This window comes from Pleurodeles waltl, chromosome 4_2 (assembly GCF_031143425.1).
Source record: "Pleurodeles waltl isolate 20211129_DDA chromosome 4_2, aPleWal1.hap1.20221129, whole genome shotgun sequence".
Lineage (NCBI taxonomy): Eukaryota > Metazoa > Chordata > Amphibia > Caudata > Salamandridae > Pleurodeles > Pleurodeles waltl.
In genome coordinates this window covers 147,905,793-147,927,453 of record NC_090443.1, presented here as the reverse complement: position 1 = coordinate 147,927,453, position 21,661 = coordinate 147,905,793, and the positions used below count along the sequence as shown (strand labels likewise).

The window sequence follows — 21,661 nt, the reverse complement described above, 5'->3', positions numbered from 1 at the left end:
TATATTCACATTTTTCCAGGGTATAGGGTTCCCCCTGAGGCCCCACCGCCCATGTTCCAAAACGAATCTTAATACCCACCGAAGTCCCCTCTTGCCCCCTCCTTGGTGGCGCTGCAGTGGAAGGTATGTGCGAACCCACAAGCGCACTCTCACATCCGGCCTGGCCTCCTCCTGAGGTGGCCACACAGGGTCCCCCTTCTCGCTCCCCGTCCTGCTTTTGAAATAAAGGATATTGAAGAGCCTTTTTTTCCTACCTGACGCCCCTGCTTAAAACTGCTGGTAACTCCCACGTGGTCCATAAACTTGGAGTTTTACGGCCGGCATTCCATTTTAGCTCCAGGAAACTTTGAACTAGCCCTCCGCCGGCAGTGCCTGGGAGCAGGCCCCTCCCTCCCCCCCTGTCTGTTTGTTTACTATTTACAGCGGAAGTCTCCCCTCGCTGCCAGACGGTGCAATTAAGAAAAATGAAGCCGTTTAGTGCTGCACATTTACTGCACTGTCTAGACTTGTCTGCCATTGTCCAGCCGAGCACTGCTGTTCAGGGCATTAACTTTAGCCCTTGGCCACCTGGCAGGCACCTATTATCCACAGTCCAGCCCTGTCCAACTTAGCTACATGGAAAAATAAAAAACAAGGTGTGCTGCACAAAAGCTACTGGCGAAAAGAGTGAGGTTGGCGCAGCTGAAATTGTAGGTAAGCAAAGTAAAAAACTAAAGATCACACAGGAAGATCTGTAAAGAAATCTGTTCTTTGAACTGTTAGCAAATACAGGGCTTTACTCTGCGACTGAGATGAAAACACGCAAAAGGAAAAAATATTTGGCTATCCAAAAAGACCGGTTTCTTACCTAAGGGTTGAAGGTAGGTACAAGGCACACATATTATCGTGGCATAAAAACAGCATGTTCGGTAGGGGGGTTGTGCTTTTTTTCTAATTCGATAAAACGATAATTTAATTATAACAAATGTGCATATTTAGCAGGCTGTTTTGCGGGTCTTTTCTTCAAGGAGAAGAGCTTATTAAAATGCTTAGATCATGGAGGGTGAGCTGGGTCCATCCTAGCGTCATTTGGGGGGCGGTGGAAGGTGGGGGTGGGGGGGGGGGGGGGGCAGATCGCGCTCATAGTTTTACACCGAGTCCTAACAGTTTAATAAAACACTCTGTCAGCAGATTTTAATGTTGTTCAATACTCCTTCTTTTGGCGACAGCACGCGTTCCGCTCGGGGGGCTGGGGTCTCCCCAGCTCTAGTCTCTGCAGTCAGAACAAAGAGATATAGAGATGGAAAAAATACTTGCAAAATATCGGAACCGGCACAACTTCATCAAACAGCCAATCAGGGGAACATTGTTTCAGCTTTTTTAGCATGACTTTTTAAGCAAGAATATAACAGGAATACACAAACCAACAGTTTGCTAAAACACCAGCAATAGAAACAGTGTTGTGAATTGTTTACATAAAGTACACGTTTGAGTCACCGAATTCCTCTTTAACATTTTAATTTTGTTTCTGTTCACTTTGTGTCGTAAACCACATTAACAATGACGTGAAATCGACCATCGACTTAGCGCACTTCATTTCCTCGGAGTGTATTTTTCCCTTTTTCATGTTCTCCGGGTTTCCTCCTTCCGCCGGAAGGTGTTGCGCCAGTTATTCATCCTATGCGCTTCTGGGCGGTTCATGGCTATAATAAAATATTGCCCCATGAAAAAATCAAATAGCTGCGCCTAGAAAACTGGGAGATTGCGTGTCACAGAGGAGACAATGCAAGGCCACTGAAATAAGTAGAAAATGCGGATTCTGTGGTTAAAATGGTCCGTGCAGGCAAAAAAAAAAAGATATATAAACATGCATTGAATTTGACATTGGCAGTGTTGCAAAACCGTGTTCTGGGGAAGAGTTAGGCCTGTAGTAGGGGTTTGCGCACAGTGAGTCTGCGTGCGCTGCGCGGAATATGTCAGCCGCAGTTTCTTTTACATATGAACATGGGCTGAAATACATTCACAACTCTTGCGCACCATGGCGCGGGACTGGCACCACCAGACCACTGTCCATGGCTCCTAGAAACTGCAGAGACAGGGAACGCCGCTGACACACCCACGCGAATACAGAAACTCACACGAGTATATGCACAAGATTGCAAACGAATATCACACTTTCCAGTGCAGCGCTGTAATTCACAGGCCCGGCGCACACGCAAAGCACAGGCACAGGTTACAGGTCTGGGATATATCTAAATGTGTGTGTGTATATATATATATATATATATATATATATATATATATATATATATATATATGCACAAACAACATTTCACCCCCTTCTTTTTTTCTGTTTTTGCCAAGGGAATCAATAGCAATTTGGATGTTTAGCGATCTTGCAGAATAAAACAGAAACCAGCGCGAACAAGAGAGTAAATATATGTCTTTGCGTCTATTTCAATGCCTGCTTTCGTGAGCTAGTGTGCTTAATATGTGTGTGTACCCCAGCGTGGAAGTTTTAAGTGTGTACACACACAAACATATAAACAGCATATTCAGAACAGGAAACGCATATTTTGTGTTTTATTTTATTTTATGTACGTAAGTGTGTGCGTGTGTTTGTGCGTAACACGTAATTTACTTCAATAGAGAAAATGGAACATTTTGACTTTTTTTTTATTTCAATGATTCTTCCAGGTTGCACGATACCACATCTTCCATAATAATACCCCACTGTGATCATAACGAACAAAAACGGAGTGACGCAATGAATGGTCCTGTTTCGCAGTCTTAGAGTTAAATATAAAGTTTGTGTATCAAAGTTCGCCAAGGTGTAGATAAAATATCCCCTTAAGTCCTTGAGGTACTCGACCCTGTCCAAACATGAGGCCTGCAGTGCTGGATGAGACGAGCCCGTGAGGTTGAGTGGTTGACTCAGTGGTCCCTCCCCCCGGCTGCGGGATGTCGTGGCAGCAGGTCAGTTCCATTACCTCCGTTTTCACAACAAAGGGTTGCCCGAGAAATACTGCAGGCGGTCTCTGCTAAGTTTTTTCTCTTTCATTCTCCTGTTCTGAAACCAAATTTTAACTTGCCGGTCAGTGAGGTTCAGCATCCGCGAAAGCTGGAGCCTCTTTTCCTTATTAATGTACACATTGAAGAAAAACTCTCGCTCCAGCTCTCTGATCTGGAACTTGGAATAAGGACACCGCTTCTTCCTCGTGCGTGGGGCACCTTCAAAGAAAGAGAAGAGACCGTGAGCAGCGGAAACACGGCTTGTGCGCTTCACACTCACTGAAAATATTGTACACATAATGCACGCGCGTCCATTGTGCCCTGTCACCCATGTCCTTCGTCGCAGATGTACCCGTGCACGCGAATATCACATCACCCATGTGCGCCCGCAGCCCAGACACACACCACAACACACCACACGCGGGAGTGTAACGTGGCGTCGGCAGCAGGGGAGAACCGTGGCCGTGTGTGTGCGTCTGGGGCCGACCACCGCACCCTCACCCTTCAACGCACGTGTGCTCGACGACCCACCCACATGGCACCCCACACACATCCGTCTAATCAGCTACTCACACTCACCCGTTCTCTTCTACGGCGGACTGCTGGTGGGTCTACAGAATAAAGTGTAACTGTACATATTATTAGTATGAATACCGCACCAGCTCTATCTCGCTATCTTTGAATATAGAAATCTGTGTGTCTAGCTGATAAAAGTGGGGCGAGCACACATTTATCGAAGAACCGAGCAATAGCCATGTGCGTAAAAATAGGTGTGCGTCTGTGTAAATACACGCGGCCTCAAATCCACTTTATTTGTGCTATTAGATATCAACGTCCACACATCTCATTTTATTTTTGTGTCTTCGGCATCAAGGACAATACACGGTTTCACTTATGCCGACCGATAAGGCAGGGAGGAAGCACGAACACACGGTGCGTCTGTGTACACAACATAAATATATTTTCAGCATCTAACATAATGTGAGTGTGTGTTGCAGAATTCTAATCCATGTGTCTGTAATACATCTATCTGTCACGCTTATCGTGTGACTCAATTGTCATGAATTGTTACTCTGGGATATTCGGGGTATTAGAACATGTATAAATTTACAAACAAATCGACATTTGATAGACACAAAAGAAATATCACTTGGGATGTAGTACTTAATATGTCTGCTTTAGTTAGTGTCGCCCTTACACTCAGCGTACACATTCTACTATCGTAAACTTGTAAAAATGTACATGAATAATGTAAAAGAGTGGCTGCACAATGTGCGGATTGTCATAGCACGGCCTCATTTGTATTTGTGGATCAGTGTGTCAACACAGAAAAATGTACAAATCCATATGTACAGGGCGCTCTCTGTTTGTGATGGCTATTTCTTTTAATTATGTTAATGTTCAGTTTTTAATGTTACAATAAACTGACGGAGAACATTGCTCTACGACGTGTACTTTTATTCATTTTTTAAAATAAATATTCTGCGAAGATCTCGTTACACTCCTAAGTTCGTGTAAATGCGCCCAGTGGGGAGGGGATCTATCTATCTATCTATCTATCTATCTATCTATCTATCTATCTATCTATCTATCTATCTATCTATCTATCTATCTATCTATCTATCTCTATCTAGCTATATATCTCACCTGTGTGTGTTTCCAGTAAAGTTTGTGAACCTAATTGTCGCTTTCTACCATGCAGCAATGTATGTTGTAACTGAACACACACGCGCCATTGTAGAAATTGTATTTGTTTATTTGGAAAAAATGGAATATGAGCGCATGTTTGCGTGTATACGCACATGCTCTGACACATACACATAAAATACACAGTTACCTGCTTTTGGAAACACAGACAGGTAGATGTGTGCCTGTGCCATAAAGGGTGTTTCAGTGATCTTCTGTCCTGCATAGTGTGGGTCTGTTGAAATATATATTTGCATTAGTCGATTAAGCCTTTCGCTTTTACTAATGTATTTTGGCTTCTAATGGACAAATGCTGTAACCCTATTCCCAAGTCCTAATCCTTTAACCCTTTCGCATGCTGTCTAATCAGTCCGGAGTCACAGTCACGTCACACCTCCTCGTCTGCCGACACATGCACGAGATTTTACACGACCCAAGAAATGTCACGATGAAGGCGTGCACTCACGCATACGGTCCGAAACGTGACCGCTGATCAGACAGGTCCTGGAAGGTTAAGGTCTTAGGACCTGCTCATTGGGCTGCAGCAGACATAAGCGCCTTGAAACATGCCAGGTATCCAAGTGGAAGGAGCCTAGTTTTTTTTAACCCCCTTCTAGGATACGGAATTAAACAGGATTTAAAAAACAACTCGTGAACAAAAAAATCGCAGAGCGTTGCTGAAAGGCTGTTTTGGGTCACAGGTCCCTAAAGTTGACATGATTTCCCCGGGTGTGCGGTCCCGCGCCTTTGCAGAGGGCCCCGCGGTGTCCAGGTTCAAGGGCACCCCCTGACTAAGATGCTTCAGACTCTGGGGGTCTCCCATGTGAGGCATCGTCCAAGGCAGTAGTATGTAAAGTGTCAGACAGGTCTCGGAAACGCATGACCCATGAACATGATCTCAAACACATGACCCATGAACATGATCTCAAACACGTGACCCATGAACATGATCTCGAACACATGACCCCTGAACATGATCTCACAGCTGCTCCAGTGTAGTGAAAGACCACTCGACTCTAGCCAGGCTGACTGAACAGCACGGCGTGCTCATGGGCTGCAGGTGGCACCCTGTGTCCGCTATTGAACATTGGCTTTGCGTCAGAAGCCGCCTCTGTGCGCTAGAAAGGTAAAACTCACAGCCGTTCAAGGCAAAGTGATAAACTGCTGTCGTGGGGTGTGGGAAGGGGGGAAATAAAGGGGTAGTTAGAAAATCATTATAATAATAATAGTGAAGGTTCCAGTCTGTCAGTACAATGGGATAAAGCCACACGGATGCCGAGACGCTGGCTTGCGCCGAGTGGCCGGCGTACCCCCGCGCGCCCCGCTTCTGGAACAGGGGAGCTTTAAGACGGAAACCTACACGTGTGAGTTCAAGAGCAGCCCGCTCCGCAAAGGGAGAGCTGGGATTTTAGGAGTGTGGTGCAGGGGAGGGGTCTGGAGACTGAGTGATCTGCCCTCGCTCTCCTGCATCCCATCAAACGCACCCCAAATAAAAAAATGCTGCCTGGAAGTTCACGATCAAAGCTCATTTTGGCCACGCAGGTCTGTTGCTTTTCAAAGAATTTCACAGGCCCTTAAAGAAGGACGAGAGGGGGTGATGCCCTGGGATGCAGTATTTCCACTTTGTCCCTCTTCCCATCTCGCAAGGATTTTTTTCTGCCATCGTAAACACTGTCTCGGGCTGGAAGAAAGCTCTTTCTGGCGCACAATAAAATTGCTTTGAATGCTTATAAAACTGCACATAAAATGTGAGCGACAAAGCGCGGGGCCGGGCTCTTAACCTCTGCGAGCCCCGCTCCCCCCTTTATAGCTGTACCTACTGGAGGCGCTGCCTTTGCTGCCGTCCTTGTGCGCAGGGGAGGGCGAGGCGGAGGAGCCGGGGTTGCTGGGGTCCTCCTCGTCTTCCGGGTCCGGGGCGGCGGCCGGCTGCGGGGGGTCGGCGGCCTTGGGGGCGCAGTCCTCGTCCGCCGCCGGGGGGTCCGGCCCCCCGCAGTAGGCGTTGTCAAAGAAGCGGTCGAAGCCCTGCGGCAGCACGCTGTTCTTGTAGAAGGCGCCGCCGGGCGGGTGGTGGTGGTGGTGCGGGTGGTGCGGGTGGTGCGGGGCGCCGTACACCCCCTCGCTCTTCAGCAGCACCTCGCCCACGCCGGAGGGGGGCAGCAGCTCCTCGGCCGCCGGGTAGCAGGGCGCGTAGCCGCTCCGGGGGTGCCACTTGCTGCCCGGGTCCAAGCCGTAGGGCACCTCCCGCCCCGGCTGCGGGAGCCCGGTGGAGTAGGGGTACGAGATCTGCCGGGAGGGGGCCTGGGGCAGGAAGGAGGGCACGCCGGAGAACTCGGGCACATAGTAGGTGCAGCTGGGCAGGTAGAGGCCGCTGCGCTCCCCGTACTCGGCGCTGCGCTCCTTGCGCGGCTGCGAGCAGAAGTTGCTCAGGTTCACTGAGTTAAACATCTTTCTCCCGCTTCTGCCTCCACAGATAGATGTTTTTGGAGGCGATCTGCAGAGGGGGGAAAATTTGGGAAGGCTGGATGACGTGCTGTCCGTCTTAGTCGCTCCCCGGGAGCACGTGACGCCCCAGTAGATATCGCCATATATCAGTTGCAGCACTTAGTGGCGAGGAGGGGTGCTCGTAGGTGAGCTCCGGAGCGGGTGCAAAAGCGATTGGTTTGCCAACACCGCAGAAACATTATGAAAATCAATTGCAGATTTGTATTCGGGGGGCTCGGTCCCCCTTCCTTCCCGGTGTAGGCACTCCCCTTGTGTGGAGCGAGCGAGAGAAAATCACTCCCGGCGCCCAGGGTGGGAGGCGGAGTGGGTGGGGGAGGGGAGGGGGAGGGCTTGGCACGACAAGAAGTTTGTGATTTTTTATTTCTGCTTTCTAGATTTCTTCGATATCGGCCCCTTCCAGTGGAGCTCGGGGTCCTTGGATAGGGGTGCAGTTCCTCTTCCAGCCCCAGCTCCCACACACTGCACCCTAGAAAGCGCCCCTGCCTGCTTCCCCCGTTTTAAGGTGGGTGGCAGCTGTGGTGGCCCCCCTCCACCCTGCCCCCTGCACATCTGCCAACCATCGCGTCCAGACGGGAAAGGTGCGCTCCTCGCCGGGGGGCAATCAAGGGAAACCAGTGGCCCGGTTTTACACGCCCTTTCGGGGGCTCCTGCTTGTCCGAGGTGAGTAAATCAGAGAGGCACTGGGCGCTGAGGAATATTCTTCTTTCATGGAGCATCGGGATATTGGGGCAACGGGGACCATAAAGTTTTCCAAACTTTCAAACTTCCACCAGCCTTGCTCATCCCCAGCTCCCGGAAAAGCTCTGAATATCGGATTTCTGGTGGAGACCAGGCGGCCGGGGAGGCCGATGAATCCAGTGTCTAATAAACATGCGAAGCCACCCTTTAATGCTGCCCTTCCCAGCCGGCATTGCCTGAGTGGAGTATTGAATAGTTAATGGAAAGTTTATTAACAATCAATGACCACTCGAGGCACGGCCAACCTGCAGCCCTAACCCCGAATCAAAGAGTGTTATTAAAGCAATCTGTCTGCTCACTCGTCTTTATTCTCGTGTGCGATATCTGTACTTTATTGCACTCATGCACGCCAGACGAATTGGGTATAGATGTGCACGCAATAGACACATTCATAAATAGACAGATATACTGATCTTTAAATAGGTCGATGGATAGGTAGATAGGGAGAGATAGATAGATAGATAGATAGATAGATAGATAGATAGATAGATAGATAGATAGATAGATAGATCGATCTAGCTCACAGGCTCTCGGCCAGGTGTCTATTCCCTGACTGTACGCGGAAGGTTACAGTCGAAAAAATACCCGTCCAGGTGAGACTGTGAGGAGCATCACGCGCGAACCTACATGCATCTCTGACGTTTACCTTTGACGTGACGGGAAAACGTTTTGTGTCTATATCACTCCAGTCCACTTTTTCTAGTTTTTAAAACCAAAGTCCGAGTTGTTGTTATTTTATAGATGCACTTAATTTTGGAAGGAAGAATACAAATTACAAATACTCTATTATCAGCAAATATTCAAGGGACGTTTACGAAATATGCTGCTTTCATTAGTCAATAGCTCAAATGAACCCGATTTATACCTAACGGCCCCCGAGCCACACCAGGACGCCAGACACAGCACGCAATCGCAAAAATAAATTAAGGTAGGTAACCTGCGACCTGACAGCACTTTTAAAACATATAGAAATGTTGAAGCGGCCTTCAGACCACACCAACTGTCCACAAAGGCCATCGCAAGAAAATGCTGTTTTCCTTCGTCTTCGTTCGTAATACTATGGGAAACAATACCCGACGTTCTTTACCTGGGAAAAAACTGAGAATCGTTTACTTAAAAAACACATACATTCTGTCCCAACGATAAGTTTGTAAACGGATCGGATTAAAAGAACTATTCTCTGCGTAAATTGCATCTTATTCGTGAATTAGGGGAAGTACTGCTGTGTTTCCAGGATCTTTGGTTTTCCCTTGCTTTGCTTGGAGACGCAAAACAGTATGAAACACACACACACATACAAATATATATATATATATATATATATATATATATATATATATATATATATACACACATATATATATATATATACACATATATATATACATATATGTATATATATATATAATAATTATTTATTTATATATATATATATATATATATATATATATATATATATATATATATAGAGAGAGAGAGAGAGAGAGAGAGCGAGAGAGAGAGAGAGTGCGAGTGTGTGTGAGAGAGAGAGAGAGAGAGAGAGAGAGAGAGGAGTCCACACACAGGGCTGGAAATGTTACTAACTTTATGGCTGGAATCCAACGTATTTACCACACATCCTGCGGCAAACATGAGGGTTTCACAGCCCGCGGCCCATTCCAACCCCCTCCACAGCAGCCTGGGCTGCTCTCATGTCCTTGCTTCCTTCACTCACAGTATTCCTGTGTAAAACACCAGCCCTTCATTATTGACAAACTAGTCCCAATGTCACAAAAAGTGCAAGAAATGTAAGTGCCAAATCATTTACACCACTGTCCCCTTGTTTCTTTAAGTCTCACTCTCTGCCTTCTTGCCTTCGGGCTACCTTTCTGCCGTGTGTCTGTGTCTGTGCGTGGGTCTGTGCTTGTGCCTGTGTTTGTGCGTGTGGTGCGTGTTTGTGTGTACAAGTTTCCTAGACTTTTTCAATTTGTTGCTTTTACGAGCACAGCATCGTTCGCAGCACGGACGACAACGCTTTAATTAAAATGCCACACTAGTCCTTTTACTTGCCATTTTATGGGCCAATATTAATCCCACCTACAAACTAATAACCTTAAGCTGTTTATGGGTGTCATTATTTCTTTCTCCACTTCACTCCCAGCGACTAGAGGCAGGCGAGAGTGAGCGAGCAACATACACATGAAGCAGACCCATGAAGGGGGCCAGGGACCTGCGTGCTCCTGCGCTGCCGGGGTTGGGCTCTGGGTGACATCCGGTCCAGTCCAACCCAGGGGCCCAGTGTGCAGCTTTCCTGTGGTATCCTTTGCAGAAACACACTGGCCTGTCTCAAACTGTCTGTATGTGCTTTCAGTCTGGGTCTGTCTGTGTCTATCTGTCCTCTCTCTCTCACACGCACACACGCATGGAAACACACATGCACGCATGCACGCGCGCACATGCCGTACTCCTGTCAGGATGGCGCGTGCCCCTTAACATCCACAACGTAAGGTGGAGAGGCATTCTGAGCAGTGACCCCAAGCACCTGCATTGTCTTCAATGCACTTAACGCGCAGACATGTCTAGCAGTCCATGTCTGTGTACATGTGCATGATCGGCGTCTGCTACTGTGGTTTAATCTTGGAGACTGCCTAGATTAGTCTGAAGACGCTCCTGCTGGTGCTCGTTGTCGCTTTTCACCAAAGACACAATTTCCCGGCTTCCTGCTCTAAAAGAACCAGCATCTGGGGGCGCGAGCCCTTGAATTTGACCACTAAAGGGAATTCCTTGACCGTCATAAAAGTCGGAAATCTGTCTGTGGCCCCCATTCCTTTTGGCTGAATAGAAAGAATGCAAGAAGGGCGAGCCAGAGAATCCTTTTAGAAGACAGCAACATCGGGCAGGCAAAGCACCCCAAGGAAGTTACATGCAAGGTTTTCAGCAAACAAACCCAAACGTTTTGCCAAGTAGTATTGTACATTAAATTGCTATTTGGGGTAAAGGGCGCAGGAAAGACAGAAATAAAAACAAGTGCCTTTATCACGCCGGGAATGTTCTCAGACAGTGCTTGTAAAATCCACTTTTAACGACAGTTGCCATGTTCGCAGGATTGGTGCCCAGCGAGCTGAGAGTGGGGCGCAGACAGGGTGTTTGTGTGTGGAGGGGGCCTGGTCGCATGAGAAGGTGCAGCCGCGCCGGGTTAGTACCTTCAAGCCATCATGCCATAGTCACCATGCGGTGTAATCCGAAAGGCCGGCTACTGGCTAGGAAAGATTTTACCATATACAACAATAAAAGGTCATTACCCGCAGGCATGTGCGTGGACGGAAAAGCACGCGCCAGGAGAGAGGGGGTCTACGAGTGTCCTTCGCCGGAAAGTAATTGTTTAGTGTGATTATTTGAAAGGGACCTTCTTCTTTATCTGAGCGCGCAAACACACAAACACACACACACATACATTGCTTAATGCATTCACGTGTATGCACCGGCATGTTGCACCTTTGTCAAGGGGCGCGCACACCATAAACAAATCTATCTATCTATCTAACTAACCAACTATCTGATAACTGCAAATAAGAACGGATGTAATTGTAAACTTTTAATATTGCCTATTCTGGTGCGCTCCCGCATTGCGTGTGTGCATGAAGAAGACAGATTTTGTGTATCTTGCAAGGTGTATTATCTGACTGGGGTTACTTCAAACAATAAGTAATATGTTTATTTATATATATATATATATATATATATATATATATATATATATATATATATATATATATATATATATATATATATTCAATGATATAAATATATATGCACGAATATACTGTAGCAACTGTGTCTCTAATGTTGAAGCATCTTCTCCACTACGCCCATGAGTATGAGATGTGACGAGAGTTCCCTTTTTCCGATGCGCGGTAATGAGTGTCGGTCATTCGTAAGCACGGACTAAATCTACTGCTAACAATATTCAATTAAATATTTAAAGAACTGAAACAACTAAACGTTCATGCTGGTCCTATATAAGTGAAAAATATTACGCCGGCCGCAGTTTTGAAAGCCATATTTGGCACAAAGCAACTTGAGTGCAGTTTGTCTCAGTGTGATTTGCTCTCGGTATACTGATAGACTGCTCAGAAATACATATAAACTCTAAGAGACTCAGAGCGCTATCTACGCACGCGCACAGGCTCGCATTCTCTCTCACGCACGTTCTAATGTACTCGTTCGCACACACGTGTAGACTATGCCATGTTCAGAGAAAAACCATCTCTCTAATGACATCACAATGAGGAAGGTGTCTCTGTCATGCAGACACATATATGCACATATGTGTCTGCACATATACACATTATCTGATTCTCTCCCTACAGACACTATATGACACACATATACGCACACATAAACACACATTCTCAGTCACAGACTTCCTCACACACACACTACCACGCCCAGGCACGTAGACATGCCGGTACCCTCTACACGGTCATACGTAAACTCACTCGTTTATGCACGGGGTACTGTTCACTCTCATGCATTAAAATAACACGCTTGTCCCATATCATCTCTCTCACCCAACCCCACACATACACATTCACACGCATTCCTTCCCGTGTACACTCTAACATACACACTTTCACACATCCAATCTCTCGCATAAAAAGGGCCACTAGAATTATGCGGGCAGGGAAGGACCAGATTATGCAACAGGGCAAGAAAAGACAAATTATGCGTTAGAAAACGGCACATTTGATCATACCTCATTCAGTCGGTTTTACACAGAGTAACGAGATCTGGAGAACGTCGCTACCCCATTAGGATCGGTCTAACACCAAACACAGCAGCAAACAACAGAAAGGTGCCTCGCCGACCCCCTGGGGCGCCTGGACAGGTGTTTCGTGTTTTTAGTAACTTTTCATATCTTTTAGCTGGAAACTATTTTTTAGATAACATCTCCAGGATATGCTTCATTTCAGTGGTTATTTTGCAAGTGTGACAAATCCATAATTATTTAGAAAACGTGGTGGCCCCATAATCTCAAAATTTCAATCGCCCAGGCGTACTCCTAGAGTATTGCTCACAGGCGCGCTCTCGCACACAGCGCCCTTCTTAGATTTCTATTTCTAAATTCGTCTAGTTTCGGTACTAACATTGCCTCGATGTTACTGTTGCCAGATATCACTATATGGACTGTCAGGCTGGTGTTTTTAGCCCACGCTCAGCGTGAACGGGCCACTCACACTCCCGAAGATTGCCTTCCAGTAGCTGACCCTCCAAACAGAAATGACCCCAGCCAATCCCATAGCAGACAGAGGACCTACATTCGACTAGGAGCTTAATGAAATGAGGGTGGGGCAGGCTCGTAGGGAATCCCTGCAAACACCAGCTGTCGGTGATCACATGCTGCCCTAATGAGTGGCTCATTACCCAATGTTGATACCTTGTTTTAGAGGTAAACAAGCCGGTGATGCTCTGCTTCAGGAAGCCTGTGCGGCTCTGCCTCCTGCTGCGGGCGAGGCCGGTCCTCTGGGAGAAGTACTGATATTTACAAATACCGTAGTACTCTGTTTCTGTGTCAACCAAAGACATGCGCTTGTTCACACATGAATAGAGGGTTCACTCTGTATGTTGGTTGATGTAGAACACAAGGCATGTATGCTGTGCGTTATGGATTACACATTTTTTTAACCCTTGTTGGGGGTGGGCATTTTCACAAAGCCTCCAGGATGTAACGATGCCCAGCACGTCATCAACGCAACAATGGCAATAAAAAAAACAGTATTTTTGTTTTCTAAAGAGGGTTACACAGTGCTGAATTTTGACCATTGTACAATGATCACAAATGAGTGACAGCTTGTTTATTGTTTAATAGTACACTTGTTTCAAATGACGTGTTGTTTCTCTCTCCTCCCTCTCTAGCTATCTATATTATATATGTGTATATATACACATATATAATATAGATAGCTTTATATATATGTATGAATATATATATATATATACACACACGCACACATAGACGCGTCCCACGGCACAACATGCATGTAACACGCCAAGTATGACCATTCGGGGGTCGGGGCAGCCATAAGGTAGAGCCTTCAGTGGGATATAAAGCCCCTCTCCTCCCTCGGCAATGCTCACAAACAAAGCATGACGGTCTGCGCACCTGTATGTAAACCGGAGGCTGCAGCCGTGTTCCCTGTGTGCATGTTTGAAGAAAGGCATTAACCAGAGCAGGATGCTGGGCTTGAACTCGGCAGTCAGCTGAAATCAGACGGAAGCGGAAGCGGCCTCCTGAGCCTCGTGCCCGGGTGTCCCGTAAGATGGATCTGGGGGGGTAAGAAGCGGTTTTCTCGCGCCACTTTGGCTGTACTGCAGCCATGAACTTGAATGTGATCTTTTCGCCACAGCGATAAGACATATAACGACTTACTCCTCTGCCCACTCGCAAGCTCTGGAGCCGAGAGCCAGCCCTGGGTCACATCCACTTCTGTTCGTTTACGAATTAGAGGATTTCAAGAAACCAAAGGCACAGGAACACCTTCAGAAATACCGCCCATCTCGCTGATGCAAGTGCAAAATGTAGTGTGAACGAATAATCTATCTATCTATCTATCTATCTATCTATCTATCTATCTATCTATCTATCTATCTATCTATCTATCTATCTATCTATCTATCTAATCTGACTTCACTTTCAGCGAACACTTCTGACATACGCTCCGTTTCCATAGCCAATTACTTAATTGTTAAGCAATGCAATGCTGACGTTGATAATACGTGTCCAGATATAGTAAAACATATTTATCAACAGGGTTTTAACCTCTGTATATGTATTCACCCCTTGGATTATTTTTCCCCTTGTACTCCAAGCGAACACCTGAAAGGCCGCCCCCTAAAGACAGCCTGCGCCTTGGTGTCGGTGTCACCCCAACCCTCCCTCAGCCCTCGGGGCGCTGGTGCCTGAGAAGATGCCAGCAGGCGCTAGGAGATGAGTTCGCGCGGTGCGTGGAGGACAGCGCGGTCCGCCTCTTATCACTGCGGCCGCAAATCGGATCCGAAGAGGAAATTACAGCCCTCAAATGGCTCTACTCGGACGAGGGCCAGCCCGTTCCAAAATACAGTGCAGGGTGCAAGCTAGCCAAGGTAAGGAGGGGGGCAACGGGCACGTGGAATCCGGGGGCAAGACACATGGCTTCAGTGGAGGGCAAGGCGCCATGGTTCATGGCGGGCAGCCACATGGGCAGCGGGCAGTGCGTGGGCACCGTCTGCGCCCCTGCGCACGACTCACAACAAATAATGCTACGAGAAGGGCAGCTTTTATTAAAGTATGGGGGTCCCTGTGCACAGTGCAAGTGGAAAAACTGCGGCAGCTTAACCTGTTGCTTTCAGGGTTTGTGCTATCGAGTGACCCTGTCAATTCACGTCTACACGAGATCAAAATGAACGAATTTTCTTTTTCGAAATGGAGTCTGTTTTTATGGTGTTGCGTTGCTGGCATGTGTTTTAATAAAATAAATTGGGAATTAAATGGATGGGAGCGGCCAGGGCCTCTTCTGTAGATGAAGATTACTGGGTTAATAGGCGCGAGTGTCCATTAATAATAACTCAGAACACTAATAATGATCAGGCGCTGAACTCGTAAAGTGTTTCCAGTAGACACAGCGCCTTGAGATGTTTTCGTTCTCCGCCGCATCCCCCAGCTAAGTTGTTCGTGGCTTTTTACAGACGCGTTTTATTGGAGGCTGGGTTTTCAAGAGCGAATTAACTTTTTATAGGCTGTTTAAAAACACGCATTGCTTTTTCAAATGTTAACATGGGAATCCCAGCTCTAAACATGTCGTGGATTTCGCTTTTCGGACTAACAACTGGGGTGTACACCAGGTCTACAAGGCCTACCTTGCTTACTGGGGTAAAAGCTCATTGTCCGTGTTTATGCAGTTTATCCAGGACATTATCGAACTGTCCATCATAAACCATGATATGAAACTGTAAGCCACACGCCAGAGCTTCCAACCAAAGGGGGTTTCAAATATTTAACCATCCCCTGTGCGGTGTTAAGGATACGGCGGCTCACTTTCTCTGCCCGAGAGGCCGGTGAGCTCTGCAAATAATGGAGGGAGATCTGCGACTGGCAGATGTCAGCGTGGAGTGACCGGAAGAGAGGGCGGCAGACACCCAGAGAGCGGGAGACCAGAGACAAACTCTGTCCCGTCTCATCGCCCCTCCGCAGTGTCCCCCTGTGTGCTCACCTCACCCTCCCTTGAGTTCAGGGGCAGAGCTTCCTCTGTCCTACTGTCCGTGTGTCTGTCCGTCCGGCCGGCTCTTCCCTCGGCTGCCTCCTGTCTGCCCTTTCAGTGGTTTTTCTGCCACAGATCGTGGCTGGCACGTGAAGCCCTGGCCTGGACTCGGCGCGGTGCGGACGGGGTGTGCAGACAAGCCTCTACCCAGCCGCTGGGCCCGGCTGCTACAGATCGGAGGTGCCTTCGCGCCTACTTACCTTACCGGGCTGTGATTAAAGCAAACTACTCCTCCCTTTTGCAAATCCTTCCAGGAAATTGGAGTAATTAACCCGTAACCCCTTCTTAAGTGTCTTCCGCGTGTAAATATTCCGTGGCTTGGCAACCACACCTTCCTCGAAGACGTTCTGGCTAGAATTGAAGGTCTGCCATACATCCCATTCCGGGTCCTCTCACATACATCCCTCGCGCGCAAATATTTACCAGTAGGTGTGCGGATAGGCACACGCATATAGATAGATACACACGTGTGTTTGTGCATTCGCGTCTACAGCTATCTACTTACACGTATGCATACATATACAATATGTCTGTGTGTCTGTATGTGCATAGGAGTGGTCTACTTGTGTCTAGGGGTCTTTGTTTTCCGCTATGTCCGTCCTTCTTTAGATCAGTCTAGGTGCCTGCAATTGCTTACCGGAGTATTTATTTACCCCTCTATAAATTCAGACACACATAAGTGACATCTATCTTCCACATTACAGGATCGCACAAAGATGGCGCGTGTGTGCGCGTCTACATCTATCCATAAACGTGTGCAGCGCTATGTACCCGAGTGCGTGCGCAGGTGTGTGATCGCCTGTGTGGACCAGGCCCACATCCCTCCTTCCTGCACCTATTCCTTCCCAGCTGCTTCACCGTGGCAGCTCCTTTCAACCCGTTTCCTTGACCGGCCTTCGAGGCGGTGCAGAGGCCGTCACTGGAGGGGGACGGACCCTAGCAGAACCCTGGGGGACGAAAAGCAGCGGTTCTCATATGGAGTAGGTCTCTGGGCACAAAAAAACCCGTATCTGGTGGGACTGGACACCGTCCCTCCCTCCACGCTTGTGGTTGACATTCTGAGGAGCTGCGCCCTCATTTTTGACATAAACGCAAACTTCTTCTGTAACACGAGGGGGCGGAGTACCCCCAGATGTGCAGAGCATCGCCTTTTTTTCTTGTGGCTAGAAGCATAGAAACCGGAAGTGGCCCGCGCGCCCAGGCTTTACAGCGCTCTACACGACCTGCAGTGTACGTTCGTACACAGGTCATGCTGATGTAGCATAAAAATAATAATCACACTGCTTTCTTAGCCTAAGAGGAATGTTGAAGGAAATATTTTGATCTGCTTCGTACGAAAGCCAGCTATTTTACTTTTTTTTTTATATTAGTATTTTAGGAGACATGTATTACAATAAACGATACATAGCAATGATAACTTTCCTGTTGTACACACACCGTTTGAGTCGCACATATGTAAGTCTGAAGTCCCCAAGTTGTAGCAGTCAAGCAGGCGGACTTGGCCTTGTAGGCCCGGCGAACCCCTCCCCTTCAAAGTCTGGCGCAGGGACTGAGGTTCAAGTCTACCAACGCCGCGCTGCCCACTGCCCCGTCCTCTGAAAATATCCACCAATACAGAGTTTTTAATCATGCCAATGACGGTTAACTCATCGCTGCTCGGTACCGAATGAAAGTTGATTTATTTACATATAACTAATATAATACTCCAGATCCCAAGTCTGCCCAGTCTGTGCCTTCCAGTGTTGAGTGTTTTCCCAGTGTTTATAGTTAAAAAGCCCCGCGCGCAGGCCCTGGCGGCTGCTTGTCCTCCCTGATCCCGGAAAGCGCCAGGATAATAAATAAGGTCACAATGCTACCGAGACAACTCATCCCAGGCCCAACGCAGAACCATTTCAATGCAGCCCCCGGTTTCTTCGCCCCAGCCTGTGCTGCTGCAATAACCTCACAAGACAAGCAACAACCCGGCTACAATGACGCATTTCTATGGAAATATAAAGACAACCTAAAAAGGCAGCCCTATCCGCTGGCGCACAGTTTCTTTAGCAGGGGGTAGAAATGACCCCTTTCTCCGCCCCCGCAGCGGGTATGTACGAGCGTGCCAGCCCACCGTGAACCTCACATTTAATACAAAGGGGACCCAGAGCCCGGGATGTACCCACCCACCCTGGACACCCAGTGCGCCAGCTTCCGGCAGCGAGGGCTTCTCCCTGCCCCAGCCCGCGCCGTGGATGCCCCGGGGGTCGAGGCCCCGCTCCCCGCCCTCCCGGAGCCCGTGCCCGCATGCACCGTGCGCACCTCTAGGCGCCCCTCCCTCCCTGGCACCTGGCTTCTTACCAGCGGGACACCGGCGGCTTTGCTCGAAGAAGCGGCCCCCTGGGCTTAGGTTTAGGAAGCGGTATTTTCTCTGCAGTCAGACGCGCTGTTTGCTCCTAGTCGAAAGAATGGCCGTTTGAAGTCTGCGCCGGAATCCCTTCTCCGCCCTCCCGTCCTCCTTACCGCCTGTGATACTGTCTCGTAGGATCTGCTCCCTCCTGACTCCTCCGGACTGTCAGCAAAACAATCTGACGCGTTCCTTCCCCCGCAAAATAAAGCCGAATGGGAGATGATATGCCCGGGCCAGGGTACCCGCCCCTGGCACCTTCATGTGAGGCAGGGCCCGAGGAGCCGCACTTTGACAAAGATGGTAGGACCTACCTTGACCTTCACTTTGCGGAAGGGGCTCCCGCCCACCCAGACAGACAGCTGTAAACATCTGCTCCGGGCAGAAGGCTGAGCCCTCCCCAGCCAAGGCCATTAACTGCGTCCAGGCAGCCCCGCCGCCGGACCCCCGGCGGGTGGGCCCCAATAAAGCCCCTCCCGGCTGCCCTCTTTCTCTCCCTTGTCTTCCCTTTCGGGGGCTGCGGGCAGAGCGCTTCAGGGGTGGCCTCGCTCGCCATATCCGGTCTGATTCCAGAGAGGAAAGGGCCACTGGAATTTGTAGTTAGGGATTAAGTGGGACTGAGAACAGAACCATAAACTTCCGAGGCACTCAATCTTTAGGATTTGGCAATAAAAAAGTGCATCGCGCGCAGTTCCAGACCCATTAAAGGGCCAGAAAATTGCCCGCCAATTTCATTTCTCTAAACTTAAACACATTTATACGAATAGGTGTTTTGTGGTGCACACAGACACACATGCACACTCCATAATGCGCAAATTTAAATACACAGAAAAGTGCACAGAGCTCTGCCTAAAGATACAGCCACCCGTGCGTGAGTTCATCATTGAGATGGTAGTTATGAAAGTATAGTTATTGAACTTTGTGTGCACACGGGACACCCCCAGGCATGTGAATGTGTACCCGCCAATGAGAGACAATATGAGGGAGTACAAATACACGCACATTCGCACTCTGATTGGCACACACAGGTATGCACGTACACACCCACGGGATTAGGGCAATAGAAGTCCCTGACATAACATTCGCAGGACATGTATTTGTATCCACGCTCGTTTGTTCACACAATTGTGAGGTTAGGCTCGCGCACGCCCGCGACGGCTTCCATTAAAGCTCACTGAGTGGTCCGTCCCGGAGCGAGCGCCCCGTTTCCAGATCACACCAGCCACAAACCATCCCCAAAACAGATCCATTTAGGGGGCGAGGGTGGTAAATATTCTACACATACACCTCTAAACGCGCTTCCAGGAAGTTCTCTGTGGTGCACCTTAGGGGACAGACGCTTCGCGTACTTCTAAGCACGCCTCGTGGCGCTTGGTAGAACCAATGCGCCTGGAAGCCGTGATTACTGCCAGCGTCTATACTACTGCACATTTATCCGCAATCTCAGACTTCAAGAGAGGTGGCGCACCTCTGCATTCACATCTAAATATGTGTAGGAACTTTCAGCGAAGTGTGATGAATATAGGAAAAGCTCCCCGAAAGCGCCAAACTGCATGTCCAGTAATACAGTAATAGGCTAAGCGCCTTAAAGTAACATCTCTCTCAGTCGCCGAGGTAGGGGGCGTTTGTTAGGTAGGATACTCCTGTACGCAGGTCGTGTTCCTGGGACACATATCGCACCGTTGTCAGACTGTAAAGTCTAAAAACGAAAAAAGAGACAATGGCACTTTACATTTGGAAAGTTTACTCTCCATAAAGTGCTGTGCACATTAACAATATTATTCCTCCACACCAACTCTCTCTCTCTTTCTCTCTCAGTCTTCCTCACCCCTCTCTCTCTCTGATCCACCGCCCGCTCCCCCCCCCCCCCCCCCACAAAAAGAAACTAAACGCTGAGCAGCAAAGTGACCACGTTAGATGCCCCCAGAGACTGTTTGGCTGCCCCTATAGTACACACATATCGCCGCACACTTGCAGCTGTACGATTCCGTTTTATGCTGCTCTTCGCATTTATTCTTATTATTTTATTTCACAGACTGCAGTGATAACAAAACAAAACAGTCACAATCAATTCAAAACAACAATAGATATAATAAAGCAGAGAAAGTACGGTTATGCGCCGTCTTCTTCGCTCCTCTCGGGCCCACCAGCTGGTGAATATTGCCTGATGCATTTTGTTTGTTGCTTCACGATTTAAATCGTATACATCAATTGGCACTGATTTAAAATTGTGCACATTTGGCCTCTGCTGCTAAGCGAACACACACTGTTAACAGCTCTCGCCGTCGGTGCAATCGCACCCTCTATCAGCCTTGCGAGAACCGCTCCATCCTATACAAAGTGAACAGCTCCTCTAACCATTTCACCACCTCAGACGGGAAAGCGCCAGATCACGAGCTCGGTGTTTGTGGTTTGCGCCCATCACAAGAGTCAAAGCTGAATGGCGCTACATCTCCCGCCAGCCGCCAGACTCTGTGTCCCTCTAGGTCGGAAGCTGGATGAATGCTGCAGAACACACACACATATCTATCACATATCACATATCTATACTGTCCGGACTGCAGCTAAAGCATCCAATAAATCCACTGACACCTGCATTATCTATGTATTACTTCTCCAAAGACAGAGGCAAAGTCATTATCTATCTATCTATCTATCTATCTATCTATCTATCTATCTATCTATCTATCTATCTATCTATCTATCTGTCTGTCTGTCTGTCTGTCTGTCTGTCTATCACACCAGTGACAATAGCACCTCTGTTGTGATGGTTAGCTCAGAGTTTCAATTAAATGTTAATTTTTTTGTTGTCTTATAACTTTGGCATCATTTGACAAATCTGCAGAACAATTTCCAGAAAAAAGTTCACCCACATTGGAGTCTTCATGTCAAGTTTCATGCAAGTCTGTCAAGCGTGGAGCCAGAAGAAAGAGGGGGTTCAAAGTGGCCTTTGCCATTATAGCCTTGATCTGAAAAAAAAAGAGAAACAGCTAAATGTTATTATGGCCAACTGGGCATAAAAGCAGAACTTTACTCAAGGATGTGCCTTTTCTTGGTTGGCGTTAATCTGGCTAGTACTTTTCAATAA

At 48.0% G+C, this 21,661-nt stretch overlaps 1 protein-coding gene across 4 annotated transcripts; it reads right to left on the bottom strand.

Moving 5' to 3' along the window:
- Positions 1–2,553: 2,553 nt before the first annotated feature.
- On the bottom strand, positions 2,554–18,876 carry HOXC11 (homeobox C11). Of its 4 annotated transcripts, none has more exons than XM_069230989.1 (2): positions 6,498–7,484; positions 2,554–3,210 (listed from the first exon to the last, which is right to left on the bottom strand). In XM_069230989.1, exons 1-2 carry the CDS (start codon positions 7,120–7,122, stop codon positions 2,978–2,980), a joined length of 858 nt encoding a protein of 285 aa, XP_069087090.1. In that variant the 5' UTR covers positions 7,123–7,484; the 3' UTR covers positions 2,554–2,977. The 4 variants fall into 4 exon arrangements, 2 of the variants coding, with proteins under 2 accessions (XP_069087090.1, XP_069087091.1); XM_069230990.1 differs by having other exon boundaries at positions 2,983–3,210; positions 6,494–7,617; XR_011202673.1 differs by lacking the exon at positions 6,498–7,484 and adding an exon at positions 18,690–18,876 and having other exon boundaries at positions 3,073–3,210.
- Between the last annotated feature and the right edge of the window lie 2,785 nt (positions 18,877–21,661).